Source organism: Chionomys nivalis, chromosome 5 (genome assembly GCF_950005125.1).
Source record: "Chionomys nivalis chromosome 5, mChiNiv1.1, whole genome shotgun sequence".
Lineage (NCBI taxonomy): Eukaryota > Metazoa > Chordata > Mammalia > Rodentia > Cricetidae > Chionomys > Chionomys nivalis.
This window is the reverse complement of record NC_080090.1, coordinates 23219650-23244067: the sequence shown is the minus strand read 5'-3', so window position 1 is coordinate 23244067 and position 24418 is coordinate 23219650. Positions and strand designations below refer to the sequence as shown.

General features: G+C 46.2%; 1 protein-coding gene and 2 pseudogenes across 1 annotated transcript; 1 reads left to right on the top strand and 2 right to left on the bottom strand.

The window, feature by feature from the left end:
• Positions 1-6154: 6154 nt before the first annotated feature.
• Fcrla (Fc receptor like A) lies at positions 6155-14045 on the bottom strand. Its single transcript, XM_057770493.1, has 5 exons — positions 13966-14045; positions 9460-9621; positions 8720-8986; positions 8066-8350; positions 6155-6401 (listed from the first exon to the last, which is right to left on the bottom strand). Exons 1-5 carry the CDS (start codon positions 14042-14044, stop codon positions 6157-6159), a joined length of 1038 nt encoding a protein of 345 aa, XP_057626476.1. The 5' UTR covers position 14045; the 3' UTR covers positions 6155-6156.
• A 1188-nt stretch (positions 14046-15233) lies between these two features.
• On the top strand, positions 15234-20023 carry LOC130874590 (40S ribosomal protein S24-like; annotated as a pseudogene).
• Positions 20024-22228: 2205 nt separating this feature from the next.
• Positions 22229-24138, bottom strand: LOC130874589 (serine hydroxymethyltransferase, mitochondrial-like; annotated as a pseudogene).
• Between the last annotated feature and the right edge of the window lie 280 nt (positions 24139-24418).

The following is a 24418-nucleotide window of genomic DNA, read 5'->3' as shown; positions in this document are numbered from 1 at the left end:
GGTCAATGCTGAGTTCCCTGAAGCAGAGCTCACATCCTCCCGCAAAATGAGTAAACAGAAAGGAATGACTCAACCCTCCTGCCATGCCCCTGCTGATCTGTTGTTCCCCAGTCAAAACTAGAAGTGTATTGTATTTTCTCCTTCTTTCCTAGAATCCAAAACCCTCAGAAATTAGAAAAGCCTTCCCTTCCAGTCCACAATGATCTCACCTTATAGCACCTCCACTCCCCTGTGCCTTTCTTCTTTCCTTCCCCCAGGCCCTAAGACCCCTCCTCAGCCACGTCTTAGTCCTCAGGGCTTGTGACCTGGAAGAAGAGTCACTACCTCAGAGTCAAAGGTGGCTCAGATCAGACCTCTGTGCTCTGGTTCTCCTGCATTCTGAGCCACGTGACCACACCTGAGCAATGGGGAACCTGAATTTTCATGTAAATATTTAATGAAGTTTCCAGCCCGATAGAATGTCTCCCCGAGCTCTATCCTGCCCACACTTGCTGTTGTTTAGAACCAGGACACCTGCTTTGCTTGGAACTCTAGCAGCAAGGAGATCGGTGATCAGATTGCCGAGATCGCATCCCCCAATTTTGCCAATGCGCCAAGTGTTCCTCTGAGAATTCCCTGATATTTTAGGTGCAGCATGCTTTCCCCTGTGAAAATGCAAATGTCTCTGAGGAAAATACGGCCAATTGTTTAAAGTATGCTGACGCTTCCGGATCTTGCTTTGGGAGCAGGATTTGATGGCGAGGCGGGGGTGGGGGGGTGGCAGATAAGTAGGTCTGAAAAGTAGGAAAGTATCTGATAAGGTGAGCAAGAGTTGGAGACAGAGCTGGATACAGAGAGCAGAGATGAATGCTCCCTTTAGGCAATGCTCTTATGCTTCCTGAACCCTGCCTGCTTCCTTATCTTGCCTCCTCCTTTGGGATCAGTGTGGAACTCTGTCATGGTATATTAAATAGGCAAAGATGTGTTACCTTTGTTTATGCTGAATTTATTTAATGATGTAAAGATGTGTTGTTGTTTCACCTTGCCTGCCTAAGGCACCTGATTGGTCTAATAAAGAACTGAACAGGCAATAGATAGGCAGAGAAAGGATAGGCAGGGCTTGCAGGCAAAGAGAATAAATAGGAGGAGAAATCTAGGCTTGAGAGAGAGAAGACAATGACAGAAGAAGAGTGAGGAGAAAAAGAAGGGCTACACCCAGGGAGAGAAGCCAGGCAACTGCTAGCCAGTCAGACAGAGAGACAGCAAGAAAGCAAGAGAAGCTCTGAGGGGAAAAGTTGATAAGGAGAAATAGGTTTATTTATGTTAAAAGAGCTAGCCAGAAACGAGCCTAAACAAGGCTGAGCATTCATAATTAGTAAGTCTCTGTGTTGTGATTTGGGAGCTGGTTGATGACCCAAAGGAAAAAGCCTGGTACAGGTCTCATCATGTCGGCCACAGCTGGTCCCCGTGGTCTGGCTTCTGCAAGGCCACCACCTCGACAAGAGTGCCATACACCTGACAGCTGTCCTTGCTGCACATACAAGCCGACTCTTGGTTTCTCGTAAGCCAGAACAAAGATCTCAGCCCCTTTACTGGATTTCAGAAGAAACCTGATCACACCAAGAATTCATTCGCTATGTAGTCCTGTGAACTCACAGGAATCAGCCACAGAGCCCTTTAACCACACAGACAATGCCCAGAGTTTGACCTGAAAACAACCCCGACCAGCACTTGTTTATTCTATGTTTTCCTCCGAATTTCTCCCAAGTCGGTCTTCTTCCTTTGCACATTGCCAAGTCCTTTAATACACAGACAAATTTGGAAATTTTTGTTGTTAGGGTCTTGTTTTTCCTCTTTAAGGGCCTTGTCATTCTGCCTGGCCTCGTCTCAAGCTCTACAGTGAGCTCAAGTGTTCCTCTTTTCCTCAGCCCTCTACGCGGTGGGACAACCGGCATGCATCACCACACTGGGCTTGAGTAATTCTTTGATTTCTTTGAAGTCTGTCCCAGCAAAACTTCCTGGCAAGATATGCCACGATTTGGTAAGGACTGTGGTAAGTAGACTGCTCTCAGAGACGACGTGGGGTAAGGAGAAGAGCTCACATGTAGGGAGTGCACCAGTGTGTGACCGGTACCACGTTCATACTTCACACGTATGGAAAATTACTTCATTCATTCCTCACGGGGGGGGGGCTCGAGGGAGGGATTATTACTAGTTCTGTTTTACAAATGAGGAAACTGAAGTGACAGAAAACAGGGATGCTTGGGGAGAAGCACACTCCAAAATCTGTTCTCAAGTTCATCTATGGTTAGGGGTCCACGGTGCTGAGCAGGGAAGGCTGTGGTCTTCAGCCTTTGTAAGTCTCCTCTCTCGTGTCCTTCTTTTCTTACTGTTATCTTAACCACCGAGCCATCTCTCCATCCCCTATATGTTTATATATTGAATCTTAGGAAATACTTAGCATTAGTAATTTACACAAATGGTGTATTCTGGGTGTTTTTCTTTATTTAAAATTAATTCTATATAAAATTCATCCTTGCTGCTCTGTGTGTATCACGTTTATTGCTTCACGCTTCCACCCACTGGTCCTGTCCACCCCCTCCCATGCTTCCACCAAGTGGTACCTGTCCACCCCCCCAATGCTTCCACCAAGTGGTACCTGTCCACCCCCCCAATGCTTCCACCAAGTGGTACCTGTCCACCCCCCCCCAATGCTTCCACCAAGTGGCCCTGTTCACTCCCTCATGCCCTGGCTGCCTCCCAATTCTCCACTATTGTAAATGCTACAGTGAACTCCTTTGGTGCATACTGTGAGGGCTAAAGGGAAGAACTAGACCTTAGAAACCTTAAAAATAAACGGGCACATAGTTCTTATGCCTTCTACACTCAGATCCTCCCTGGAACTCTCCTCACAGACCCATCCAGTAGCAGGGCTCTTAACTTATTTAAGATCTAATGGAGTTGACAATCAAGATGAATCATCACACCCTTGAAGATGCTAGGCACCACCATAAAATTCATTTTGCCATCTGTGTGATCCAATTTCTTTGTTTCTTTGTAGTATATCAAAAATGATCGTGTATGTGTTTGTTGTAAATTATTACAGTCTACACTGTAAAAAAAATAAATAGCACAATGAGAGCACAGTGGGAACACAACTCTACACAATGCAGGATAACGTGGTAGAATATGCATCCGCTAAGGCCTTAGTAACGTGATGTTTGTAATTCATCAACCAAAGGTCGCAGTAACCAAGGTTACTGCATCATTTGCAGGCTAGCGCTCATCATTTGAGAATGAACAATAGTAGTCCACGCATAGAACAAAGGAGTGTGACTACGATGAAAGTTGCAGGAAAGTGAGTGTCAGAAAAATAGCTGTCATCCTTGCAGAGATTAGCATCACTAAACACATTGCCGTGAGATAGTAGAGAAGGTGCTGGAGGGAGAGAGAGCTCCAAGTGCCTGAAGAAAAAGGATGGGAATAGAAAGAAGTTCCTGGGGACCCTGCTGGCAAAGGACTATGTAGGAAAGTATTATTATAGACTGAATCACCCACTGTGATCATGATAAAAAAGACAGCCTGACTACCTCCCAGCAGAACTTTGTGCTGTCTACACGGTGCTGGCTTTGCAGGCATGCAGTTATAGGGGTCATGAGGGATTACATTGAGTTTCCAGATAGAAGTCTGTGAAACAAGGCAATGCGTGCCATGCATGGTCAGATTCCCTGTAGACAGCCCCTACGTAAGCAATGGGAAATGCCGTGTAGGTGAAGCCGAATTGTACTGGAGACCTCAGGATGTTGGAGATACCAGATGTGGAACATCTGCCGGGAAAAGCTGCAGGCACTGAGTGGAACTGGCCAAAGAGAGAGCCCATGTGTGCTGTAGGTATCAGGGCCACAGGGGTAGGGTTGCCCAAGCCAACTGAGGGTCACCTTATGCCTTTGGATGCTGGGCATGGAGTGTGGTGGCTTAAATGAGATGTTCTCCACAGTCTGGGCATTTGAATACTTGGTCCCTAATGGGTGGTTGTTTGGAATGACTTAGGAGGTGTGGCCTTGCTGGAGGAAGTATGTCACCAGGGCAGGCTTTGATATTCAAAAGAGTCATGACATATTGAGTTCCCTCTCTCTGTTTCCTGCTTGTGCTCTCAGTCATTCCTGCCACTATGGCTGTGCTTACTGCCATGGTTTCCTGTAATGATGGTGGTGGATTCGTATTCCTCTAGAACCGTATACATAAATAAACATTTTATTCCGGAAGTTGCCTTGGTCATGGTGTTCTATCACAGAAAAGTAACGGAGACCTGGAGCTATAGGACCCAGCGTTTTCCCCGCTGGGTTTCAGTCATCCTTTGGTCCAGTCCTTCCTTGCTTCCTCATTTTGGAATGGGAATCTTTTCCATACGTCATCATCTATTGGAAGCATGTTTTTCAGGGTTCACAGCTAAGTTTTTGCTTTGAGTCTCAAAGGAGACTTGAGGCTTTTGAATAACATCAGGACTATTGGAACTATAGAAACTTTTGAAATTAGACTGAATACACTTTGTATTATGAGATGGCCTTAAGCCCTTGGGGCCAGGGATGAAATGCTAGGACTTGCCGGGCGGTGGTGGCGCACGCCTTTAATCCCAGCACTTGGGAGGCAGAGGCAGGCGGATCTCTGTGAGTTCGAGACCAGCCTGGTCTACAAGAGCTAGTTCCAGGACAGGCTCCAAAACCACAGAGAAACCTTGTCTCGAAAAACCAAAAAAAAAAAAAAAAAAACCAAAAAAAAAAAAAACCAAAAAAAAAAACAAAACAACCCCCCCCCAAAAAAAAACAAAAAGAAAAAACAAAAAAACAACAAAAAAAGAAATGCTAGGACTTGACGTCACAGGCTTATGTTTGGAATGTTCAGTGCTTGCATTGCAGGCTGTGGAACCTCTTAAGCAGAGGAGCCTTCCTGGCAGTATTAAATAACACGGGGTAGGCTTTTGAAGGCTATACTTGCCCCTGGTTCTGGCCATTTTTTTTTCTTGCCTGCCAAGATGTGAACATACACCCTTTACTACCAGGGACTGAATCAGGCTACTGTACTCCCCTGTTGTGATCGATAGCAACCCTCTGAAGCTGTGAGCCAAGCTAAACCTTCCCTGCACAACTTGTTTCTGCCATTCATTTCAGTCAAAGTGTACAAAAGTAGCTTCTTCAGTAGCTTTGAGGCTTTCTTCTGTAGAGATGCTGACCCTAATCATGAGGACTGTCCTTACTACCTATTCACCTCCCCAAGACTCCACTTGCTCACGCTGTAGCCTTAGGGATTACTATTTCAACATGGAGGGGGCAGCGCTAGGAGATAGCTCAGAGCTGAGAGTGCTTGCTATGCTTTCAGAGGACGGGGGTCCAGTTCCCAGAGCTCAGATTGAGCAGCTCATAACTGCCGAGAACCACAGCTCCAGGGGATCTGATGCCCTCTTCTGGCCTCCACGGGACTTATACACATGTGGTATATACACACACATACACATTTTAAAAAATTAAGATTTCAGCATAGATTTTTAGAGGAGGAGGCACATAAAAATTCAAATCACAGGGCTAATTAAATGCTAGTAATAATTGTTGAAGGAGAGTAATTAGAAGAGGTAAAGTGATTAACACCTAGTTTTTATTAGCCCCATATTTATAGTGTTATCATTAATAAAATTTAGGGACAGGAAGTCTTTTATTGGCTGTTCTGTGCCTTATAGGATGGCCAGCAGCCTCCTTGACTTGTAAATATCTTAACTTATTAAATTCTAGTAGCATATCTATCCTTTCCACCATGTGTAAAGCCCAAACATCTAGGGGATATTGCTTAATGTTTTCTGTGGGAATATAGGGAGGAAAAATTGCCCTCCCCCATTTGATTTTGCAGTATTAAATCCACTGCCACTACTTCTCTTTAAATTCTGTTCTAGGAAACAGAAAGAAATTCCTGGTCCAAGGTACAGAATAACCTTGTCATGGTAAAAGAAAATATACAGCTATAGGCACATTCTGGGTACCACCTTGTACGTGTTTATTTTCTCTCAACCAGCTCCATTAACCTAACAAAGTACCAAGGCAGCTTTCAGAACCATTTCTGCATACACACAGTCCAGAAACAGCTGGAATTGCTTCGTCGGTTGAGCATCACAGATGAATTAGTTTGTGTTCATTTGTCAGCAGCCTTCGTGACACCAGGCTTCAGGTAGACAGTCAAGTCCCTCAACTCCATGACCAGATGACCAAGGAGAACTTTTACATCCTGCATTTGTTTGAGAAGAAGGCGCATCTGGTGATGGAAGTGAGGGTCGAAGGAAGAGAATCCCAGGTGTTCTGCAGAAGGAGTGGGTGGTGGAGGCGGAGGACCAGGGGGCTCCGTAGGAGGAGTCTCTGAAGCAGTTGGTTTCTGAAGAGCTGGATTTAAGATGGGAGGAAGCAGCAGGATTTAAGGGACCTGAATTATTATGGGCAGGAAGCATATACAAGTAAAGCCTGGCTGGGCATGGTGGTGTGGACCTGTAATCTCAGTGCTCAGGAGGTTGAGGCCAAAGGAGCATTGCAAATGAAAGGCCAGCCTGACCTACACAGTGAGCTGTAGGTCAGCCAGGAATACAAAGTAAGACCTTATCTTAAAATAATAAATAAATGAATGGATAAATAAGTAATACCTATATAGGGATGATGTCTAACTCTGGCCCTGTCCTCACACTGTTAGCTACTTAGTGAGTCAGACACCTTCAGGGTCAAACTCCTATATGAAGGTGTCTTCCAAATGTTCTTTCTTTCACCTCCCCTAAAACTCTAGAAGGAAACTCAGTATGCCCAGGGGTATTCCCATCTATCACCTTAATGTTCCAAGTATGCGCTTCATTTTAATGAAGCATGCCCCCAAATGTGCCTACTATCTTTTCTTAATGCATGAGCTTAAACTGACCATGCTCAGAATACACTGCTTAATATCTTTAAGAATGGGCCAACCCTTACATGAGTAAAAATGTCTAATGATCCCTCCCATGCTTTCTTTGAGGAGGGCCTCGCTTTGGAAACAACGCCTGTCCTCTCCTCGCCTGACACTAATAACAAATCCTTACCCACTCTCATATGCTTCATCTATGATTATTTTGGTATTGAACTCAACAAGATGCAAACCCACTGTGTTTGGTCGCAGACTCAGTCTTCCCTCTTTTCTGAAAGTGGCTGCGGTACCTACCCACTGGCAGTCAGGGCTTGAGGACTCTTAGGTCCTTCCTAAGGCAAAGTTTAGTCTCTGCTTGAGAAGCGTTAGTGAGGGAGCCCGTTATTAGACAGCCCGTCGATTCTCTCTCAAGCCAGAATTTAACTTCTGCAAGTTGGCCCTGGGCTCAGCCTTGTCTTGTGTATGCCATCGGTCTAGTTCTTCATCTTTGTTTCGGTCCTCTCTGAGCGGGTCCCCGAGACACCCGCTCTTCAGTATGATTATCACGAGTCCCTGCCATGTTTCACTTGGCACATCGTCAAGCTTTCTCATCAGCCTAGGCAACTCCTTTTAGGTGTGTCAGGTCAAATACAGTCTTCTTCTTTTTTAAAAAAACAGGGTTTCTCTGTAGCTTTGGAGCCTGTCCTGGAACTAGTTCTTATAGACCAGGCTGGCCTCGAACTCACAGAGATTCACCTGCCTCTGCCTCTCAAGTGCTGGGATTCAAGGCATGCACCACCACTGCCCACCTCAAATACAGTCTTCCTAATGGTTACTTCCAGAAAATGGTAGACACTCTTCCTAGAGGTTGTTTGTTTGAGATGAGGTCTCACTGTGCCGTCCTGGCTGACCCTTTCTAGATATTATCTGCATTCTAGGTATGATGCTCCCATAGATGTTCATATTACGTAGAATCCTGATCTCTATAGGGAGATACAAGGGCCAGCCCATGTCTTGGATTGGTATATTCCATGGTCTGAGGGAGACATTCTCTTTCTGTGCTCCTTTCCACTATAAAGGACTTTGGATTATTGCCCCATCTCTCCTGCATGTCCTCTTCATCTTACTCCTCTGGGGTCTGGTTTCATATACACTCCACAGACATACATACACATTAACTCACCCTGCACCCGGATCTCCAGCTGAGAGCTCTGCTTCCAAACTTGCCTGTCCTCAGTAGCTGCCTCGCACCAGTAGGAGCCGGAGTGCTCTTCTGAAGCTTTGGGGATCTGGAGTTCTGAAGAGATGTCTTTGATACTCAGTGACCGTCCATCCTTGTAGAAGGAGAAGAGGAGGCGGGAAGATGACCTCTGCAGGGACAGCTTTGTCTGACAGCTCAGGGTCACTGAGCCTCCTTCGTGGAGCTCATTAGAAGGCGAGGCTTTGAGAACTGGGGCTGGGAACAATTCTAGGGAAAAGACAAGCAGTGAAGAAAAGTTTAGCCATCCTGTGCTTAGCAGACCCGTAACCCACCTTTCCTCTGGTTCCATTAGGTAAGGGTTCTTTTAGAAAGGTCCCATTTGAACTTTTCAGCTTCTACCCTCTCCTCCTCTTCTTTTGTTCCCTTTTTATTTCTTTTCTCCCTCCTCCTTCTCTCCCCCCTCCCTTCCCTTCCTAATTCCCTCCCTTCTAGGCAGGACTAGAAAAGACCCATAAATGAGCAAATTTACAACAGCCTAGGATGTGGCTCTGTGAGTACCAGGAAGCATAGATGGTTTGGATGGTTCTGGTCTCCCTACTCCTTACCTACCACAGCAACACTCCTTCCAGCTCTCACCTTGGACTGTAATAGCCACAGGGGAGGAGGTCTCTCGGGCCCCAGGACCAGGACTTCTGAAGATGCCACTGCAGTGGTAGAGTCCGCTGTCTGACATTTGCACCACATCGATAGAGAATTCTCTTTTAGGTCCAGGAGGACCCAGGGCTGAGTCCTCTCGGTAGAAGATGACCTGAGTCAGTGGCCAGTCTTGCCAGGCACGACAGTGCAGAACCAGAGGGTCTCCTTCAAATATGGCTGTAGCTGGACTTTGGAGGATCAGCCAGTCTGTAGCCCAGAGGAAGAGCAGAGTGTCATCCACATCCCTCGGGAGGTCCAAAGTAATTCTCCTGACAGATCCCCTAAACTTTCCAGGGCACTCTCAGCTCTGACTGGCCCACCTTAATGCTCTCTGTCCCCTTGAACATAACGAACAGTGGCAAAGCCTTTTTTCTCTGCCCTCCCCCTCTAGTCCCAAAGTATGCTGGTAACTGGGGTACAGCTTTTGCTTAGAGATTGGACGTAGAGTTATGGATGGCTCACCACACCTCCTCACCCTGTCCTGCGCCTTCACGATTGACCCAATGTCGAGGGAAGAACAGCTCTAGGGGCTAGGACTGAGGACGTTCTGTCTCCTGGAAGCTGAGGATGGGAAACTAAGTACTTCCACCTATGCCAGGCTCCCGAAGGGTCATTTCCTGATTGGGTCGGCTATCAGGAGTAGTTTGAGACACTGCTTAGACCTTCTCTTGGAACCTCACCATAGGAAACGATGAGATGGAATGGTTTGCTGAACTTGTAGCCTTTGATCTGGAAGTCAGCGTCACCGGAATGGGTCACATCCTCCTCTTCCTCATCAGTGTGGCAGCTGCTATGGTCAGGGCTGACAGGTCCTTCACACTTCAGAGTCTCTGAACTGGCAGCTGAGGAGGGATGGCCCAGGGAGAACCAGAAAATGATGCTGCAACTTAGAGAGAGGCTAGGAATGGCCCTCCACAAGGACTCCTCTTCTGACCCAGGGAATGAACCATCTGGTCAGGAGAAGAGGAAGGTATCAAAACCCCTCTAAGGGACTCCTTCGGCCAGGTGGCTGTGATCTTGGCTCACTGGTGTTCAGGCCTCCCAGTAAAAGGACTGTGGCTTAAGGAAGTTGGGGGCCGTGGGAATGAAAGAAGAGTGAACTCACCAGCACAACATCCAGCTGTTGGGTGAGGAAACCAACGGACAATGACAGCCATGACCCCACAGCAGGTAGTAGAAGGGAAGATGCATGTCAGAGTATAGCATCCGCCGGGTGCATACCGTGTGTCACGCACTGCTGTTACCTGCATGCTCTATGTAATCCCCAAGAGCATCTCAGGTAGTGACCCCACCATCCTTGGATCATTTTTGCTGTTGTTGATGTTTTATGCAGTGTGCGGCACAGGCTGGCCTTGAACCTGCAACTGTACTCTCGCCTCAGCCTCTTAAGTACTAGATTATAGGTGTAAACTACAATGCCTGGCTTTCCATCCCATAAACTTTAGAGAAGCAGGCCTACAAAATCAAATTTAAAGGAGTGTAAAGAAAGACTTGGGATGGGGGTTCACTGGGGAGATAGCTCAGTTGGAAAAACTGCTTAACTTGTATCTAGGAGGATCAAACATAACCTTGTAACCCCCAGTGCCAGGAGTTAAAGAGAGGAGAAGCCCAGAGGTTGCTGATCAGCCTGCCAGCTTAGCCTGGGCCACTAGGTGACGACTAGGCCAATGAAAGACCTTGCCTAAATAAATAAATAAATAAATAAATAAATAAATAAAATGGAAGGAAGCACCTCTGGAATGACGTCTGAGGTTGTTCCCTGAGCTTCAATAACACATGTACCTATATGCATGTACACCCACACACATACAAACATGCATCCCACATACATGCATGTACATTTAAAAAGGAATGAAGGAAGGGAGGGGAAGAGGGAGGAAGGAAGACAGGTAGGCAAGCCTGGTGGGAGAATATCTGCCTAGCCTGCCTGAGGCCCTGGGTTTGATTCCCATCAACAGCACCACCCCAAGAGTCAAGAATGGAGCAAGAATGTCAGGTTTAAGTTTAAAAGGACTGTCTGTTTTACTTCAGTGCCCAAACATAGCTTATTTCAGTCCTTTGACCTTCCTTGGGGACATCCCGCCCCCATTCTCTTTTTCCCAAAACTCACTTGGCTCTTCAGCCTTGGAATATGTTGTCTACGCCTGTTTTCTACATATGCCACTCTTCCCTCCTTGCTTCCCCTTTCAACTCTTCATTTTTCTTTTGTCTCTTTTTCTTTCTCTTGGTTTTTCAAGACAGTGTTTCTCTGTGTAGCCCTGGATGTTCTGGAACCTGCTATGTAGACCAGGCTGGCCTTAAACTCAGAGATCTGCCTACCTCTGCCTCTGGAGTGCGCCACCGTCACCTGGCCAAACCTTCGGGTTTTTTTGTTTGTTTGTTTGTTTTCAATTATCTCTTACCTAAATGTCCTCTGCCCTTGAACTTCCCCCAGCAATGGCAAAGCTTTCTCCATCCTCCTCTCTCCAGTTAAGTATTTATAGTTAGGCTATACTGGTAACCTTGGAACAATTCTTTGTCTCCAGGGTGAATCTTAGAGAGTCCTCCCCACATCAGTCTCCCTCTTAGGGCGATGACTGACCCGAGATAATAAGTGTCATTTCTCCCAGCTCTGACTGCTCTTGTCCTTCTAGCCCCTCTCTTCCTCTCCCAGCCCCATACTCTGTGTGCCTCTTTGGCCACTCCACTCTCTCCTGCCCCAGGCACCTTTGTTTTCCTCTGCTCCCAGTGGACTTCCCCATCAAGTCCACTTCCTAGTTCTCAGCGTTTCAGTACCCAGTGTTTCCTTTGTGCCTCTCCCCCTCTTCTCTACTGTGCTACCTTTTTTCAGTTCCTTCACTGTCATAAGACTACACTCAGCCTTCTCTTGTTTTGTTTCTCTGAAACAAAAGAAAACTCCAGGGCTGAAGAGTTGGGTCAGCTGTTATAAATGCTTGCTGCTCTTGCAGAGGACCCAAGCTCGATTCCTGGCATCCACATGGTGGCACACAACCATGCACAATTACAGCTGCAGGGGATCCGACATCCGTTTCTGACCTCTGCAGGCATCAGGCGTACACGTGGTACATAGACATACACAGATGAAACAGTCACACTTAAAGTTAATTGATTTAAAAAATGTTAAAGCCTTGTGGCATAGCTGGCATTGCCACTCAATAAACTTTATGTGGTTCTATCAAAGGTATTATCATTCTCTCTCTTTTTATTTTATTTTATTTTTTTGTGACAGAGTTTCTCTGTAGCTTTGGAGCATGTCCTGGAACTAGCTCTTGTAGACCAGGCTGGCCTCAAACTCACAGAGATCCGCCTGCCTCTGCCTCCCGAGTGCTGGGATTAAAGGCGTGCGCCACCACCGCCCGGCCTATCATTCTCATTTTTACAACAGAGAAAAGGGAACTCAGATATATTAAAAGTGATTTTTGTTTGAACAGGATTTTGCATCCTGACCATCCCTGAATGGTCTGGCATTTTCAACATAACCCGGGCTGACCTGAACTAGGGGCAATCCTCCTGCCTCAGTCTCCCTAGTCCTGAGATTACAGGTACACACTACTACACTCTACCGCAAGTGACATTTTCAAAGTGATACAGAACTAGTAACTAGAAAGGGGGCTTGAAATTAGAGTATGTGATTCCAAGACCATACGTAGTTCTTGCTACAAAACCAAAATCCCCGAGCCTCCCACAAATAGCTCTCGATTGGGTGGAAGACCAAACACGTGAAGGGATCATTGCAGGGTATGGATGCAAGCAATAAGAACAAAGTGTCTCAGGCAGACACTGGGGCAGAGAGGGCTCCCACAGGGTTTCTTAGGGAAGATGCTACCAAGGTGGTGTAATTAAGGATTCCTAGAAGTTTAAAAAGGGAAGGGAACTGGGGAACCATGGCAGTTCATTTCAGATGGAGCTAAAAATACACGCAAAGCCTTGGGAGCAGATAAGAACCTGGGCTGTGAGTAGAAGTGTGGGTTGGTTGAGCCTTTGTCAGAGTAGCAGTGGGAAGGCTGTGGGAGTGGTGGAAGAAGGGGCTGAAGAGGTTTAGTAGATGCCAGGTTTGGGACTTCATGTGCCATGACAAACGCTTGAATTTAGGTGCAGAGTGAAAATTCGTTCCAAAGAGATAAGGCTGAGACACGATTAGGAAGGAAGTCATTGCACAACTTCAGTCACAGATGATCGAGGCTTGTCCCAAGAAAGTATCTGTAGTGGTTCAGGGAAGAAACTGGTTGTGAAAGCAGTTTAGGAGGTGAAATTTGAAAAAGTCGAGCCTTCAGAGGACGTTAAAGGAAGAGTTCAGAATGCCTCTTGGGTTTCTAGCCGAGGTCCCAGGGGAGTCCCAGGGCAAGGGACTGAGATCAGATAAAGAAAAAGATGAATTAAAAAGAGTGAGGGTCTGGAGGACAGATGAATTCATCTCTGGTCACGCTGTGTTGGTACCTGTGACACGCACAGGTCCAAATGTCTTGTGTAAGGCTTAATACTCAAACGCGAAAGTCAAAAGCATGCTTAGAGCTGGGAGCATGCCCTAGGGCTCTAAAATAGACAACTGCTGCAGCAAAGCCATACAGATGCATCTCTGCAGGCTCACTAGGAGACTGTGCAAGAAAGAAGAGTGCGAGGGGGAGGGGAGGTCAAAGTGTGGAGAAGTCTGGAGTTCATAGGAGGGAAGGAAATCTCCTGACGGACCACAAGACATCCAAGCAGTATACAGAGAAAAATGGACAGGAGTCAGGAAAATAGAGGCTGCAAGAGAGACTAAGCCGTCAAAGAAATCCATCTGGGTAAAATCTGAAAAGCATGCAACAGCCTCATCGGTGCAGAGGTCCCAGACTCGGTGGAAGTCACGCTGCAAGCACTGAAGGATGGGTGAGACGTGAGGGAGAGACAGTAAGCCCACGCAACGCTTCCAAGGAAGTTGTACTAGAAAAACAAGAGATAAGATTTGCGGCTGGCAAAGGAGTCATAGTCAGAAGGGACTTTCAGGATGGAAAATATCTGAATTTTTCTATTTAAAAAGAGAGCCATTCTGTCCCGCACACCAGACTTGTCTTCTATCTGTCCTTGTCCCACCTAAACAGGGATTCTTTGAAAAGCCAAAGTCAGTCCATTTTCTAACCTTTGAGGGTTTTTTTTCCCTCAACATTAGGCCTGTCTCACTCCCACACCAACATTCAAACATTCCTTACCTGGGAACATCTGGGTTGCCAGGAGCACTGCAGGACAAACATAAAGAGCCCATGCCCCCAGGACACAGCTCAGCTTCATGGTGATGGTGTTTGTATCTCCCACAACCCCAACACACTGATTTTCTTCTACATGAAACCTCTCAAATTAGAAAAGAGGAAATAAATGTAACTGTCTTGTCTCCACACACCTGGGGCCTAGTCTGAGATTGGCTCTTCTTACTCAGGTTGGACCAGGTTGGTTCTGATGTCATGTCCATTCTCCCGGTTATAGATAAAATGCTAGGGCTCTCAACTCTTACAAAAAAAAATTTTCTTTCCTTGTTGAGCTCAGGGTTCTTTCGAAATGTGTTATTGATTGATGATCAACTGGCCTTCATATCACATCTGGAAAAGGTCCAATGACAGCTCGCTGGAGACAGGAGGTGGAAAATTAATGGAAGAAAACCACTGGGCCATGAGGGATGTGATGTGGAAGTGTCCTGCTCCAAGCTTTACTTGTGTCCAGGAATTAAAACATGGCAGGAGAGAGAGGAGGATTGATTGATAAGGGCAGGGGACAGATAAATCTCTTCTGGCCTCAGCCCATCTAAAACCCAATAAAATTGTACCCAAATTTCTCCTAATCTGTGGCTTCGCTTTGCTTCTACAGCATAATGTAGGCTGTTTAGTCTCCGAGGAAATCTGAGTACAAGGAAGAGTTACTACCCTGGGAAAAAGCATAAAGCAAAAGAAAATCCATTCCCAGAGGACCCAGCGGCAAGCCTAGCACTTGGGTTCCCTGGCAAAGCTCAAAGCACTGATTCCAAGGAACCTGAAGACAAGAAGTACCCAGCCCTTGAGCAAGGGGTTGAGACCAGGGAACATGAGCGATGTGGAGACCATGGCATCTCTCTTCCATCCACGTGGACTTACGGGAATCACTGCCCCTGATGTCAACTGTTTGCTCAGTGGCAGGACCTGTGCCTCTTTGCACAGTGACCACACTCCTCTATCCTCACTTGACACACTACTCACACCCAGGTCCAGACAGATTTGAAAGTGGGGTGTGCCATCAGAAATGTGGGGTTTGAAGGCAGAGGGCGGATTGATGGCCAGTCAGATAGAACAGATCACGGCAGAACAGATCAGGGCGGGCCAGTTAGCAAAGCGGGCATGGGCGGGTACAGCTTTTCCCCTTCTAGTAGAAGCAGTTAGAATAAATTTTCCATTATGTAATAAGTATTTTTTTTTTTTGCAGATGGCCCCAGGGAATGCAGAGCTGGTCGAATATGGGCGTGGGGGAAGGCAGTGAGGCAGTAAGTTTTGCAGCTGATGTGGTGGATTTAACAGCCTCAGAAGAGGAAGAACAATTTAGCCAGCTCTATGAGAAGTCAAACAAATAAACCATGTTTAGATGGACTTTCACCCTTAAGACTGCATACCAGATCTTCTCATTAGACAGGACAAAAATGGATTTTGAAAAACTATGATAATCTTTCCCTTCCCTTACAACCCGTGCCATCTGCACTGGTCTTGACAGAACCTCATCTCAACGAGGAAAGCAAGAAGGCCTCTGAAGGTATCACTTGAAGATCATATTCATTATACTTGATTATCCACTTAGCCATGGAGAGATTCACATAGTTGAAGCTCTATCAATGAACTATTCTGAATAAATGTAAAATACCCAAAGAAACTCAAAGAAGCAAGATTAGTTGTCCTAGGAAACAAATAGTTCATGGAGTTAGTTCCGCGATCCAGATCACCTCAGACTACTCACAAGGACATGGGACAAACCCAACCCATGACCAATTAGTACTTTGCGGCCTTCCTGGGTTGTTCTTGGCTTGTCACCAGTGGGCCCATTTATCTATTTCAACAAGATTCTTTGTTTGCTTTTATTTATGTATGTGTGTGTATACCTGCTTGTCTATATGGGCACCAAGCGCAAAAATTATTAACCAATAAAAGCAACACGTATACAGAAAGACTTCCCATACCAGGTGCCCTTGAAGGCCAGGAATGAGCATTGCATCTTCTGGAACCAGAGTTGCAAGTGGTTGTGAACAGGCTATGTGGGTGCTGGGAATTGTACTCTTGTCTTCTTCAAGAGCAAGTGCTCTTAACTGCTCAATCATTTCTCCAGCCCATTTACTTTAGTGTGTGTGCATACATGTTTGTGTACGCCAGGAGCATGACACAGGGCAACAACTTGTGGGAGTTGCCTCTTTCCTTCTTCCACGTCCTGCAGTTTTAACTCAGGTTGTCAGACTTGGCAACAGGACCTTTACCCACTGAACCATTTCATCATCCCAGGAATCTATAGCTGCTTTAAATGTGAATTGTTTATCAATTGGATGTACTATAAATGTTTTTCAGCCGGGCGGTGGTGGCGCACGCCTTTAATCCCAGCAATTGGGAGGCAGAGGCAGGCGGATCTCTGTGAGTTCAAGACCAACCTGGTCTATAAGAGCTAGTTCCAGGACAGGCTCCAAAACCACAGAGAAACCCTGTCTCGAAAAACCAAAATAAATAAATAAATAAATAAATAAATGCTTTTCAATATGTGACTGGCCTCTTCACCTTACGTCCTCCTTTTTATTTGGGCAGTATATGGAGGGGTAACATGCTCATGTATTAGGGGGTGCTAGTGCATATCAGATGCCAACCTTAGCTGTCATTCCTCAGGAGCCAACTACCTTGCTTTTTGAGACAGCTCTCTCTCTCTCTCTCTCTCTCTCTCTCTCTCTCTCTCTCTCTCTCTCTCTCGGACTTGGGGCTTACCAATTAAGTTGGGCTGTCTGGTCAGAGAGCCCACTGCCTGACTCCACCTCCTCCGCGGTGGGATTATAAGCATGTGCCACCATGTCCAGTTTTTTATGTGGGTACTGGAGGTCAACCTCAGGTCAATATGCTTGTGGGACAGGGACTCACACACTGTACTAGCACCCAAGCTCCACGTTGTGTGTTTTGAGACCACTTTATTGAGCTATGGAGAGGTATATCCAATTCACATATTTAAACAGTAGACTTTGATGAATTTGGGTAAAGTATGCACACGTGAAGCTGTCACCAGAATAAGATCAACAAAGGGGTGGCTCCTGAAATGTTTTTATGTCCTTCTGTGAGCACTTTCCGCCTACTTTTTTTGAAAAAAAAAAAAAAAAAAAAAACCACTAATTGATTTAAATGTCATTATGACCTTTGGCACATTTTCTGTAATCGTATATAAATTGAGTTATATCGCACATCCTTTTTGTCTGGGGTTCTTTCACTCAGTATAACTGCTTTCAGATACATTTTTGTTGCATCTGTCAATAGCTCTTTTCATTTGGCATATGGCTATACCGCACTCTGCTCATCCGCTGACACACTGGTTAACCAGTGGGTAGTTTCTATTTAAGGCTATGCTAAGCAAAGCTATTGTGTGTCCAGGTACATGTTATTACATGAACACAAGTTTCATTTATGTCGAGCATCTAAGAGTGGACTGACTGGATCCATACAGGTATGTTTTTAGGTATGTATATACTTTAACTTTTTATTTATTTATTTATTTTATTTATTTGGTTTTTTCGAGACAGGATTTCTCTGTGGTTTTGGAGCCTGTCCTGGAACTAGCTCTTGTAGACCAGGCTGGCCTCGAACTCACAGAGATCTGCCTGCCTCTGCCTCCCGAGTGCTGGGATTAAAGGCGTGCGCCACCACCGCCTGGCTTATACTTTAACTTTTTAATTTTTTTTTTTTTACTTTGTTCATTTATTTTTGCTTTTTTTGGGACAGGATCTCTCTGTGTGGCCCTAATTGTCCTGGAATTCACTAGTTGGGCTCAAACTCACAGAAACCAGTCTGATTCTTCCCCCTAAGTGTTGTTTTGTTCTTTTTGTTTGTTTGTTTTAAATCTTTTGTGTGTGTTGATGTTTTGCTTGCATGTCTTGCTGTGCACCTACAGAAACCAGAGGAGGAGTTAAAGATAGTTGTGAGCCACCGTGTGTTTGCTGAGAATCAAATTCACATCCTCTGGAATAGCAGTCTGTTCTCTTAACTGCAGGGTCATTCCCCTAGTCCCCTCCTCCTTTTACTTTTAACAGTTTAACACGGGTTCTTATGCTGTAGATCATACTGGCTTGGGACTCACTCTCTAGCCCGGGCTGACTTTAAATTTACAACAACCCTCCTGCCTCAGCCTCTTAGGATGCTATACAGGCACGAACCTCCACATCTTGGCTTTATTTTTAAACTTAAAGGAGAATGCTAAACATTTTTTTCCAGATTATATCCATCAGAGCTCTCCATGAAGAATAAAACTAATGTAAACAAGTGAGGAATTTATTCTAGGTTTTGGTCCACATGCTTATAAAACACAGCAACTCCCGCCTGCTTCCTGCAAGCTGGAGAACTAGGAAAGCTTGCCGTATACATCAAGTCCAAAGACCTGGCCGTCAGGGAAGTCTGTGGTTTCTCAAGATGAATCTAAAGAAGAAGTGAGAAGCAAGAGTGCTGATATCCGTGGGTGGGAAAAGATAGACCGCCCAGCTCAAACAGAGAAACCAGGTGCCCCTTCCTCTGTCTCCTGCTCTTTTCAGGTCCTGAATGGAATGGGTGTGGACCACCCACAGGGGATAAGGGCAGATCCTCTTTCCTCAAACTACTGACTGAATGTTATTAATGTTAATTTCTTCCATGGATTCCTTCACAGACACAGCCAGAAATATTGTCCTACCTGCTCGCTGGGCCTCCCTTAACCCAGGCATGTTGACACATTAAACTAGCCCTCCCAGTGGCTGACGCCTGTACAATGCCAGCAGCAGTACAGGAAAACTCCAATTATTAGGGAGGGTTTGCTAATGCCCTGCATTACACCATATGGTGTAAACATCACTTTCACAGGCTAAGCCTTGCTCTGACAGACTATCTTATAAACAAACACAGAAGTAGGGTGGCTCTATACCTTGGGGGGCATGTAAATGACGCCATCATTCCAACACCACTCACGGGGCACAAACTGATAAGCCCTAAAAATAGAAAAAGTGATACCCTATAAATTTATCAAAAATAAATTGGAACTGTAGGAACGTGGGTATATGAAGATCATATCAAGAGAGCCAGGTCCAAGAACGTATTAGAAACATCAAACTGAGGAAAGGGTACTACACTCCTTCATCTGGGGCTCATAAAAGAGAAGGCACTGAACTCTGCAGTGCCAATGGCACATACCTAGTGTGTAGGTCAAAGGATTGATGGCCAGAGAACTCCTGACTGTCCCTGGAGTTTCAGCTCAGTGTGATCCTGCTGTCGGCACAGACTGCTTGAATTATCATCCATCAGTTTGGCTTCTCATCCATCTGAACGGCTGTCTCTCTATCTGCCTGTTCCTTCATCTGAACCAGTTCTGCTCTTACTTTTAGGGCCTCTATGGTCCAACACCTTGTTTCTGGGCTCTCTGTCCTTACACCCTGACTCTACAGCAGTAGTAGGCCTGGTGTTTCCAGCAGGCCCACAGCCTTATTCCTAAAGAGGCTCTACATCCCTATCAGTCTCCCAGCTTCAGCCTCTCAGGTTGCTTTGAAGTTTCTTGAACTCTGCAGAATTCTCTTAACTCTTTGGAGCCATCCTGTGATCTACAAATGGACAACAGACCAACAGACGTGGTTTATACTTAGGAAGCACATGCAATGGTTAATCTGCATTGTCAACTCAACTGAATTTGCAGCCACCATCAGCTTCAGAAAAAACAAATGGTCACTGATGTCCTTCACCCTGGGAAGACAACAGTACCAAAGACAGAAGTTTGGTGAAAGCTAGCCCAAATCTGCAAGATCACACCAGAGATCATCTCTGTATTGGGACTCAAAAGTTATTTTGATGGTGGAAAGACAACTGACTTCAGCGTGATCGAGGACTCTGTGGGTTATGTAGAGAAGAACGAGCCTAAACACAGACCTGCAAGACATGACCTTTATGAGAAGAAAAAGACCTCCAGAAAATAGCAAAAGGAACTCGAGAAAATGATGAGGAAGATCAGACTGCAAAGGCCAGGGTCAGAGCTGGCAAAAAGCAAAAGAAGCAGAGCTTCTGAAGTGTTCAAAGGATCCTGCCCACTCTTCTGTATTCCGCAGGTACCTGCACTCTCCCATGTACATAGACCCACACATAGAGCTGCACATATATACATAATTGAAAATAAAATAAATCTTTTGTGGTGGTTTTAAAAAAATGGCCCCCAAAGAGAGTGGCCCTATCAGGAGGTGTGGCCTTGTTGGAGTAGGTGTGGCCTTGTTGGAGGAAGTGTGTCACTGTGGGGAAAGAGTTTGAGTTCTCCTATACTCAAGGTACTGCTCAATGTGGCAGACACTTCCTGTTGCCGGCAGGATGTAGATCTCTCAGCTACTTCTCCAACACCATGTCTTCCCACATGCCACTATGATCATGATAACAGATTGAACCGCTGACCTAATTGTAAGTGAGCCACCCCAATTAAATGTTGTCCTTTATAAGAGTTGCCATGGTCATGGTGTCTCTTCACAGCTGTAGAAACCCTAACTAACACACCTTTTAAATTTTTTTCTTGCTGGGTAGGTGGTGGCAACTCACTGGTGGCACATGCTTTTAATCCTAGCACTCGAGAGGCAGAGGTAGGTGGATCTCTGTGAGTTCTAGGCAGGTCTGGTCTAAAGAGTGAGTTCCAGGACAGCCACAACTATTTCCCAGAGAAATCTTACCTTGAAAAATAAAACAAAATAAACAATTTTTTTTCTCAAGTAAGAAATTATCATGAAGGAGAAAGGTTAAGAAGTTGATGTCTAGGGGCTGGAGAGCTGGCTCAGGGGTTAAGAGCACTGGCTGCTCTTCTGGAAGATCTGGGTTCAATTCCCAGCACCCACATGGCAGCTTACAACTGTGTGTAACTCCAGTTCCAGGGGATCTGAGACCTTCGCACAGACGCACATGCAGGCAAAGCACCAATGCACATAAAATAAAAATAAATTTAAAAAAATTGAGGTCTAGATGATCTACCTTAATTTCTAGCCTGTTTTAATTCTCATTTACCCCAGAAGACAGTGAGTTTGTGGACCAGAAGTTCCCCTCCGAGCATACAAGCTGGCTAGATAAAAAATGGCCACCAGAGTAAGCACAGAGTCCCCCTCTAACTTCGTTATAATCCCCTCTCCATGCTAAGTATGTAGTCTCTGGTGTCATGACAACTGACAGTTACGTAGAAATCATCGGAAAGAACCATAAAAGGAGAGAGAAGAGGTGGACCCCAAATTCTCAGAGGAAGTCCACCCAGTCGCAGATAAGGTCTGAACATTTCTCTCTTTTATGAACCTACCCTTTGGCCCTCACTTCTCCCAGCTATCTCTAGAAACTCCTACTTCAAAGGGTTGAGGTTTGCCAGGCTCTGTTCACTTCTCCTATTCTTGACCAAGAACGAAAGTGTCCCTCACTGCTCAGTGCTTGCTCTTTTTAAACAGCGTCACCATCTAAAGTGGAAAGAGACACAGTTTGGGGACAGAAAAAAAAAAAAAAACAAACGAAACCAGTAGCAAATTGTGTTCTAGACGCTTCAAATTGGAAAGGAGAGGTCTTGAAGGGAGTCGTGCATACACCTTTAGTCCCAGTACCCAGAAGGAGGGTTTCTATGAGTCCCAGGACAGCCAGGGCTACATAGAGACCCTGTCTCAGAAAGGAAAAAGAAGGAAGGAAGGAAGGAAGGAAGGAAGGAAGGAAGGAAGGAAGGAAGGAAGGAAGGAAGGAAGGAAGGAAGGAAGGAAGGAAATTTTAAGCTTTTTGGTTACGGACAAATTTTAAATGTGTCTTTTTTGGGGAGGTTAGCATTTTATTAGATAAAAACAGGAAAGAGGGTGTCTACCCACCCCTTCCTCTGGCTCAGCATGCAGCTCCCCCTGCCCAAGAAAGAGCAAGAGTCTAACACTGAGATACGGCAGAGGGCTGGGGCAGACGCCTGAGGGGGAAGTTGGGTGTGACGCTGTACACCTACAACCCCAGCACTTGGGAAGTGGAGGTAGGAAGGTCAGTTCAAGGCCAGCCTCAGCTAAGTGAGACCCTGTCTCAAAAACAAGCTGGGTGTGTGTTGGGGGCTTCTTCTAGAAATGGCTACAAAACAGAAATCTCAGCTACAAATTCCAGGAGGGGGCTTATGCCCGGTTCTTGCCCTAAATAGAAGGCCTTCCTCCCTCTACCGAAACCCAGAAAGATAAGCGGTGTCTCTTTTGTGGTCCAGGTAGGCAGAAAGAAAGGTAACTTCCAGTCTGTGTGGGCCTCAACGTTCATCAAATCCAGGCACCTGTTGCCTGAGATTGGTCAAACGCTGACTTGTCTCTGGGTCTTTGAGCAGGAAGGATTTGAAATCCTGGAGGTTGGCAGTCTTGCGCTTCACCTCCCAGCCAATGTCGACTCCTTCATCCATGAAATCAATGACCCTACGGAAGTCATCCTTGCGGCGGATCTGCCGAGAAGTCAATGCTGGGGCGCCGAGCCTCAGGCCTCAGGGAGTAATGGCACTCTGGTCTCCAGGACAGGTGTTCTTGTTGGCAGTGATGGACACAAGCTCCAACACTCACTCAGCTGGAGCTCCATTCAGGCCCTTGGGTAGCAGGTCCACCAGCACCAGGTGGGTGTCAGTGCCACCAGACACCATCAGCCATGGCCTGAGCGTTCCTCAGCACCTGTAAGGAGTACTCCTGGAACATGGGGGTGAGGGCCTGCTTGAGGGCCACAGCTACTGCAGCAATGACATGGTTGTGGGTCCCCCTCCTGTAAGGATGGGAACACAGCAAAGTTGATTTAGTCCTCAAAAGTGTAAGGGATCTCTTGGCCAGTCTTGGGGTCTACAGTCCGCACTCCCTTCCGGTAAAAGATGAGCCCTGACCTGGCCCCTTGAAGAGTCTTGTGAGTGGTGGTGGTGACGATGTCCACATACTTGAAAGGTGAAGGGATGACCTTGGCAGCCACGAGGCCACTGATGTGGGCCCTGTCTGCCAGCAGGTGTGCCTTGACCTCATTGCAAACCTGGGCAGGTAGAGAGACGTGCCTCAGCCTGGGAAAGCCGTCCTTCCCAGTGGGGATTGCTTGCTCTCCAGCCCCTCCAAATATGTGTCTTTTTGTCTTAGTCTCTAGATCAATTACTTGTCCTGTGGGTTAGATCAAAGGTTTATTAGGAATCAGAGTTTGAGGAACCAGAGTTTCTAGTCCATCACAGCAGGGAAGTAGTGGGGAGTAAGAGCTTGAGACAACGGTTCCTGTTGCATCTGCAGTCAGGAAGCAGAGAAAGATGACAATCCGTGTTTAGCTAGCTTTCCCCATTTTGTTACAGTTCTGGACCTCAGACCATGATGATGCTGGCCACATCAGGTGGATCTTCCTATCTCATTTAAACTAACTAGACAGTCCTTCATGAGCGTGGGCAGAGGCTTATCTCCTAGGTGACTCTAGACAGTCCTTCCTGAGCGTGCGCAGAGGCTTGTCTCCTAGGTGACTCTAGCTCCCGCCAGGCTGACAATCAGCATGAACTGCAGCAGTCTCTTCACAATGACCGATGACTGCAGATCTGTTCAGCAAAGCAGCTCCTTGACTGGTTATTCTGCCTGGTATGTCACAGAGACAGGCAGGCTCTGGCTGGGAGCTCGACACGAACGTTTGTCTCTCCGTTCTTTGTAGCTTTGCTGGAGATTGTCAGCATAGAATCCAGCCGTTAATTCTCAGTCACTACTGATTGGCTCATTTAACGTATTAATTGAGATAACTGTTGAAACAAAATATTGAGCAGTAATGAAATAGACTAGAAGATGTGGGGTACAAGCGGGCGCCGGGTGTGGTGGCTCACATGTGAGAGCCAAAGTGACATTTTAAGCTTTAATTACTATGCCTTAGAGAGCCATGAGACAAAAATGCCTCAGATCTGAAAGCCCCTTGCCCAGGGGCGGTCAGTTCCTGAAAGGCTGGAAGCTGTTGTTTATGCGCGCTAACAAGCCAAGTGTTTTCCACTCCTCTAAACAAGTTTGTTTGACCCATCTGCACTGGATCTGCTTGATCCGTCACATGTGGGCAAGAGGGTCACAGGCAGGAAAAATATCAGTATGTATGCTTGCCCTGATTGGATGTAAGCTGGAGGTACGTCAGGATATATGTTTGCCCTGATTGGATGTAAGCTGGAGGTACGTCAGGATGCATGCTTGCCCTGATTGGATGTAAGCTGGAGGTACGTCAGGATGCATGCTTGCCCAGTTGGACTTGATGAGAAATACAATGAATTATGGATTTTCCTTCTTAAGCAGCTACAAATCATTTCTGGAGCTGGGGTGATGGCTAAGTGGGTAAATCACTTGCTGCAAGAGTCTAGAGTCCAGATCCCCAGAACCTACATAAAGGACAGTCACCATAGCACAAACATCTCTAATCCTAGGGCACCCCTACCGGAGGTAGGAATTGCTGAAAGGTTGGTGGCCTGCTA

What these genes read in the sequence shown, in the direction of transcription:
- Fcrla (XM_057770493.1), bottom strand. Translation starts at nt 14,044, where the DNA reads ATGAAGCTGAGCTGTGTCCTGGGGGCATGGGCTCTTTATGTTTGTCCT. An exon ending in GGCAACCCAGATGTTCCCAG is followed by an intron (nt 9,622 to 13,965) that starts GTAAGGAATGTT and finishes ATCCCTCCTCAG; the next exon opens with CTGCCAGTTCAGAGACTCTG. An exon ending in CCATCTCATCGTTTCCTATG is followed by an intron (nt 8,987 to 9,459) that starts GTGAGGTTCCAA and finishes TCTGGGCTACAG; the next exon opens with ACTGGCTGATCCTCCAAAGT.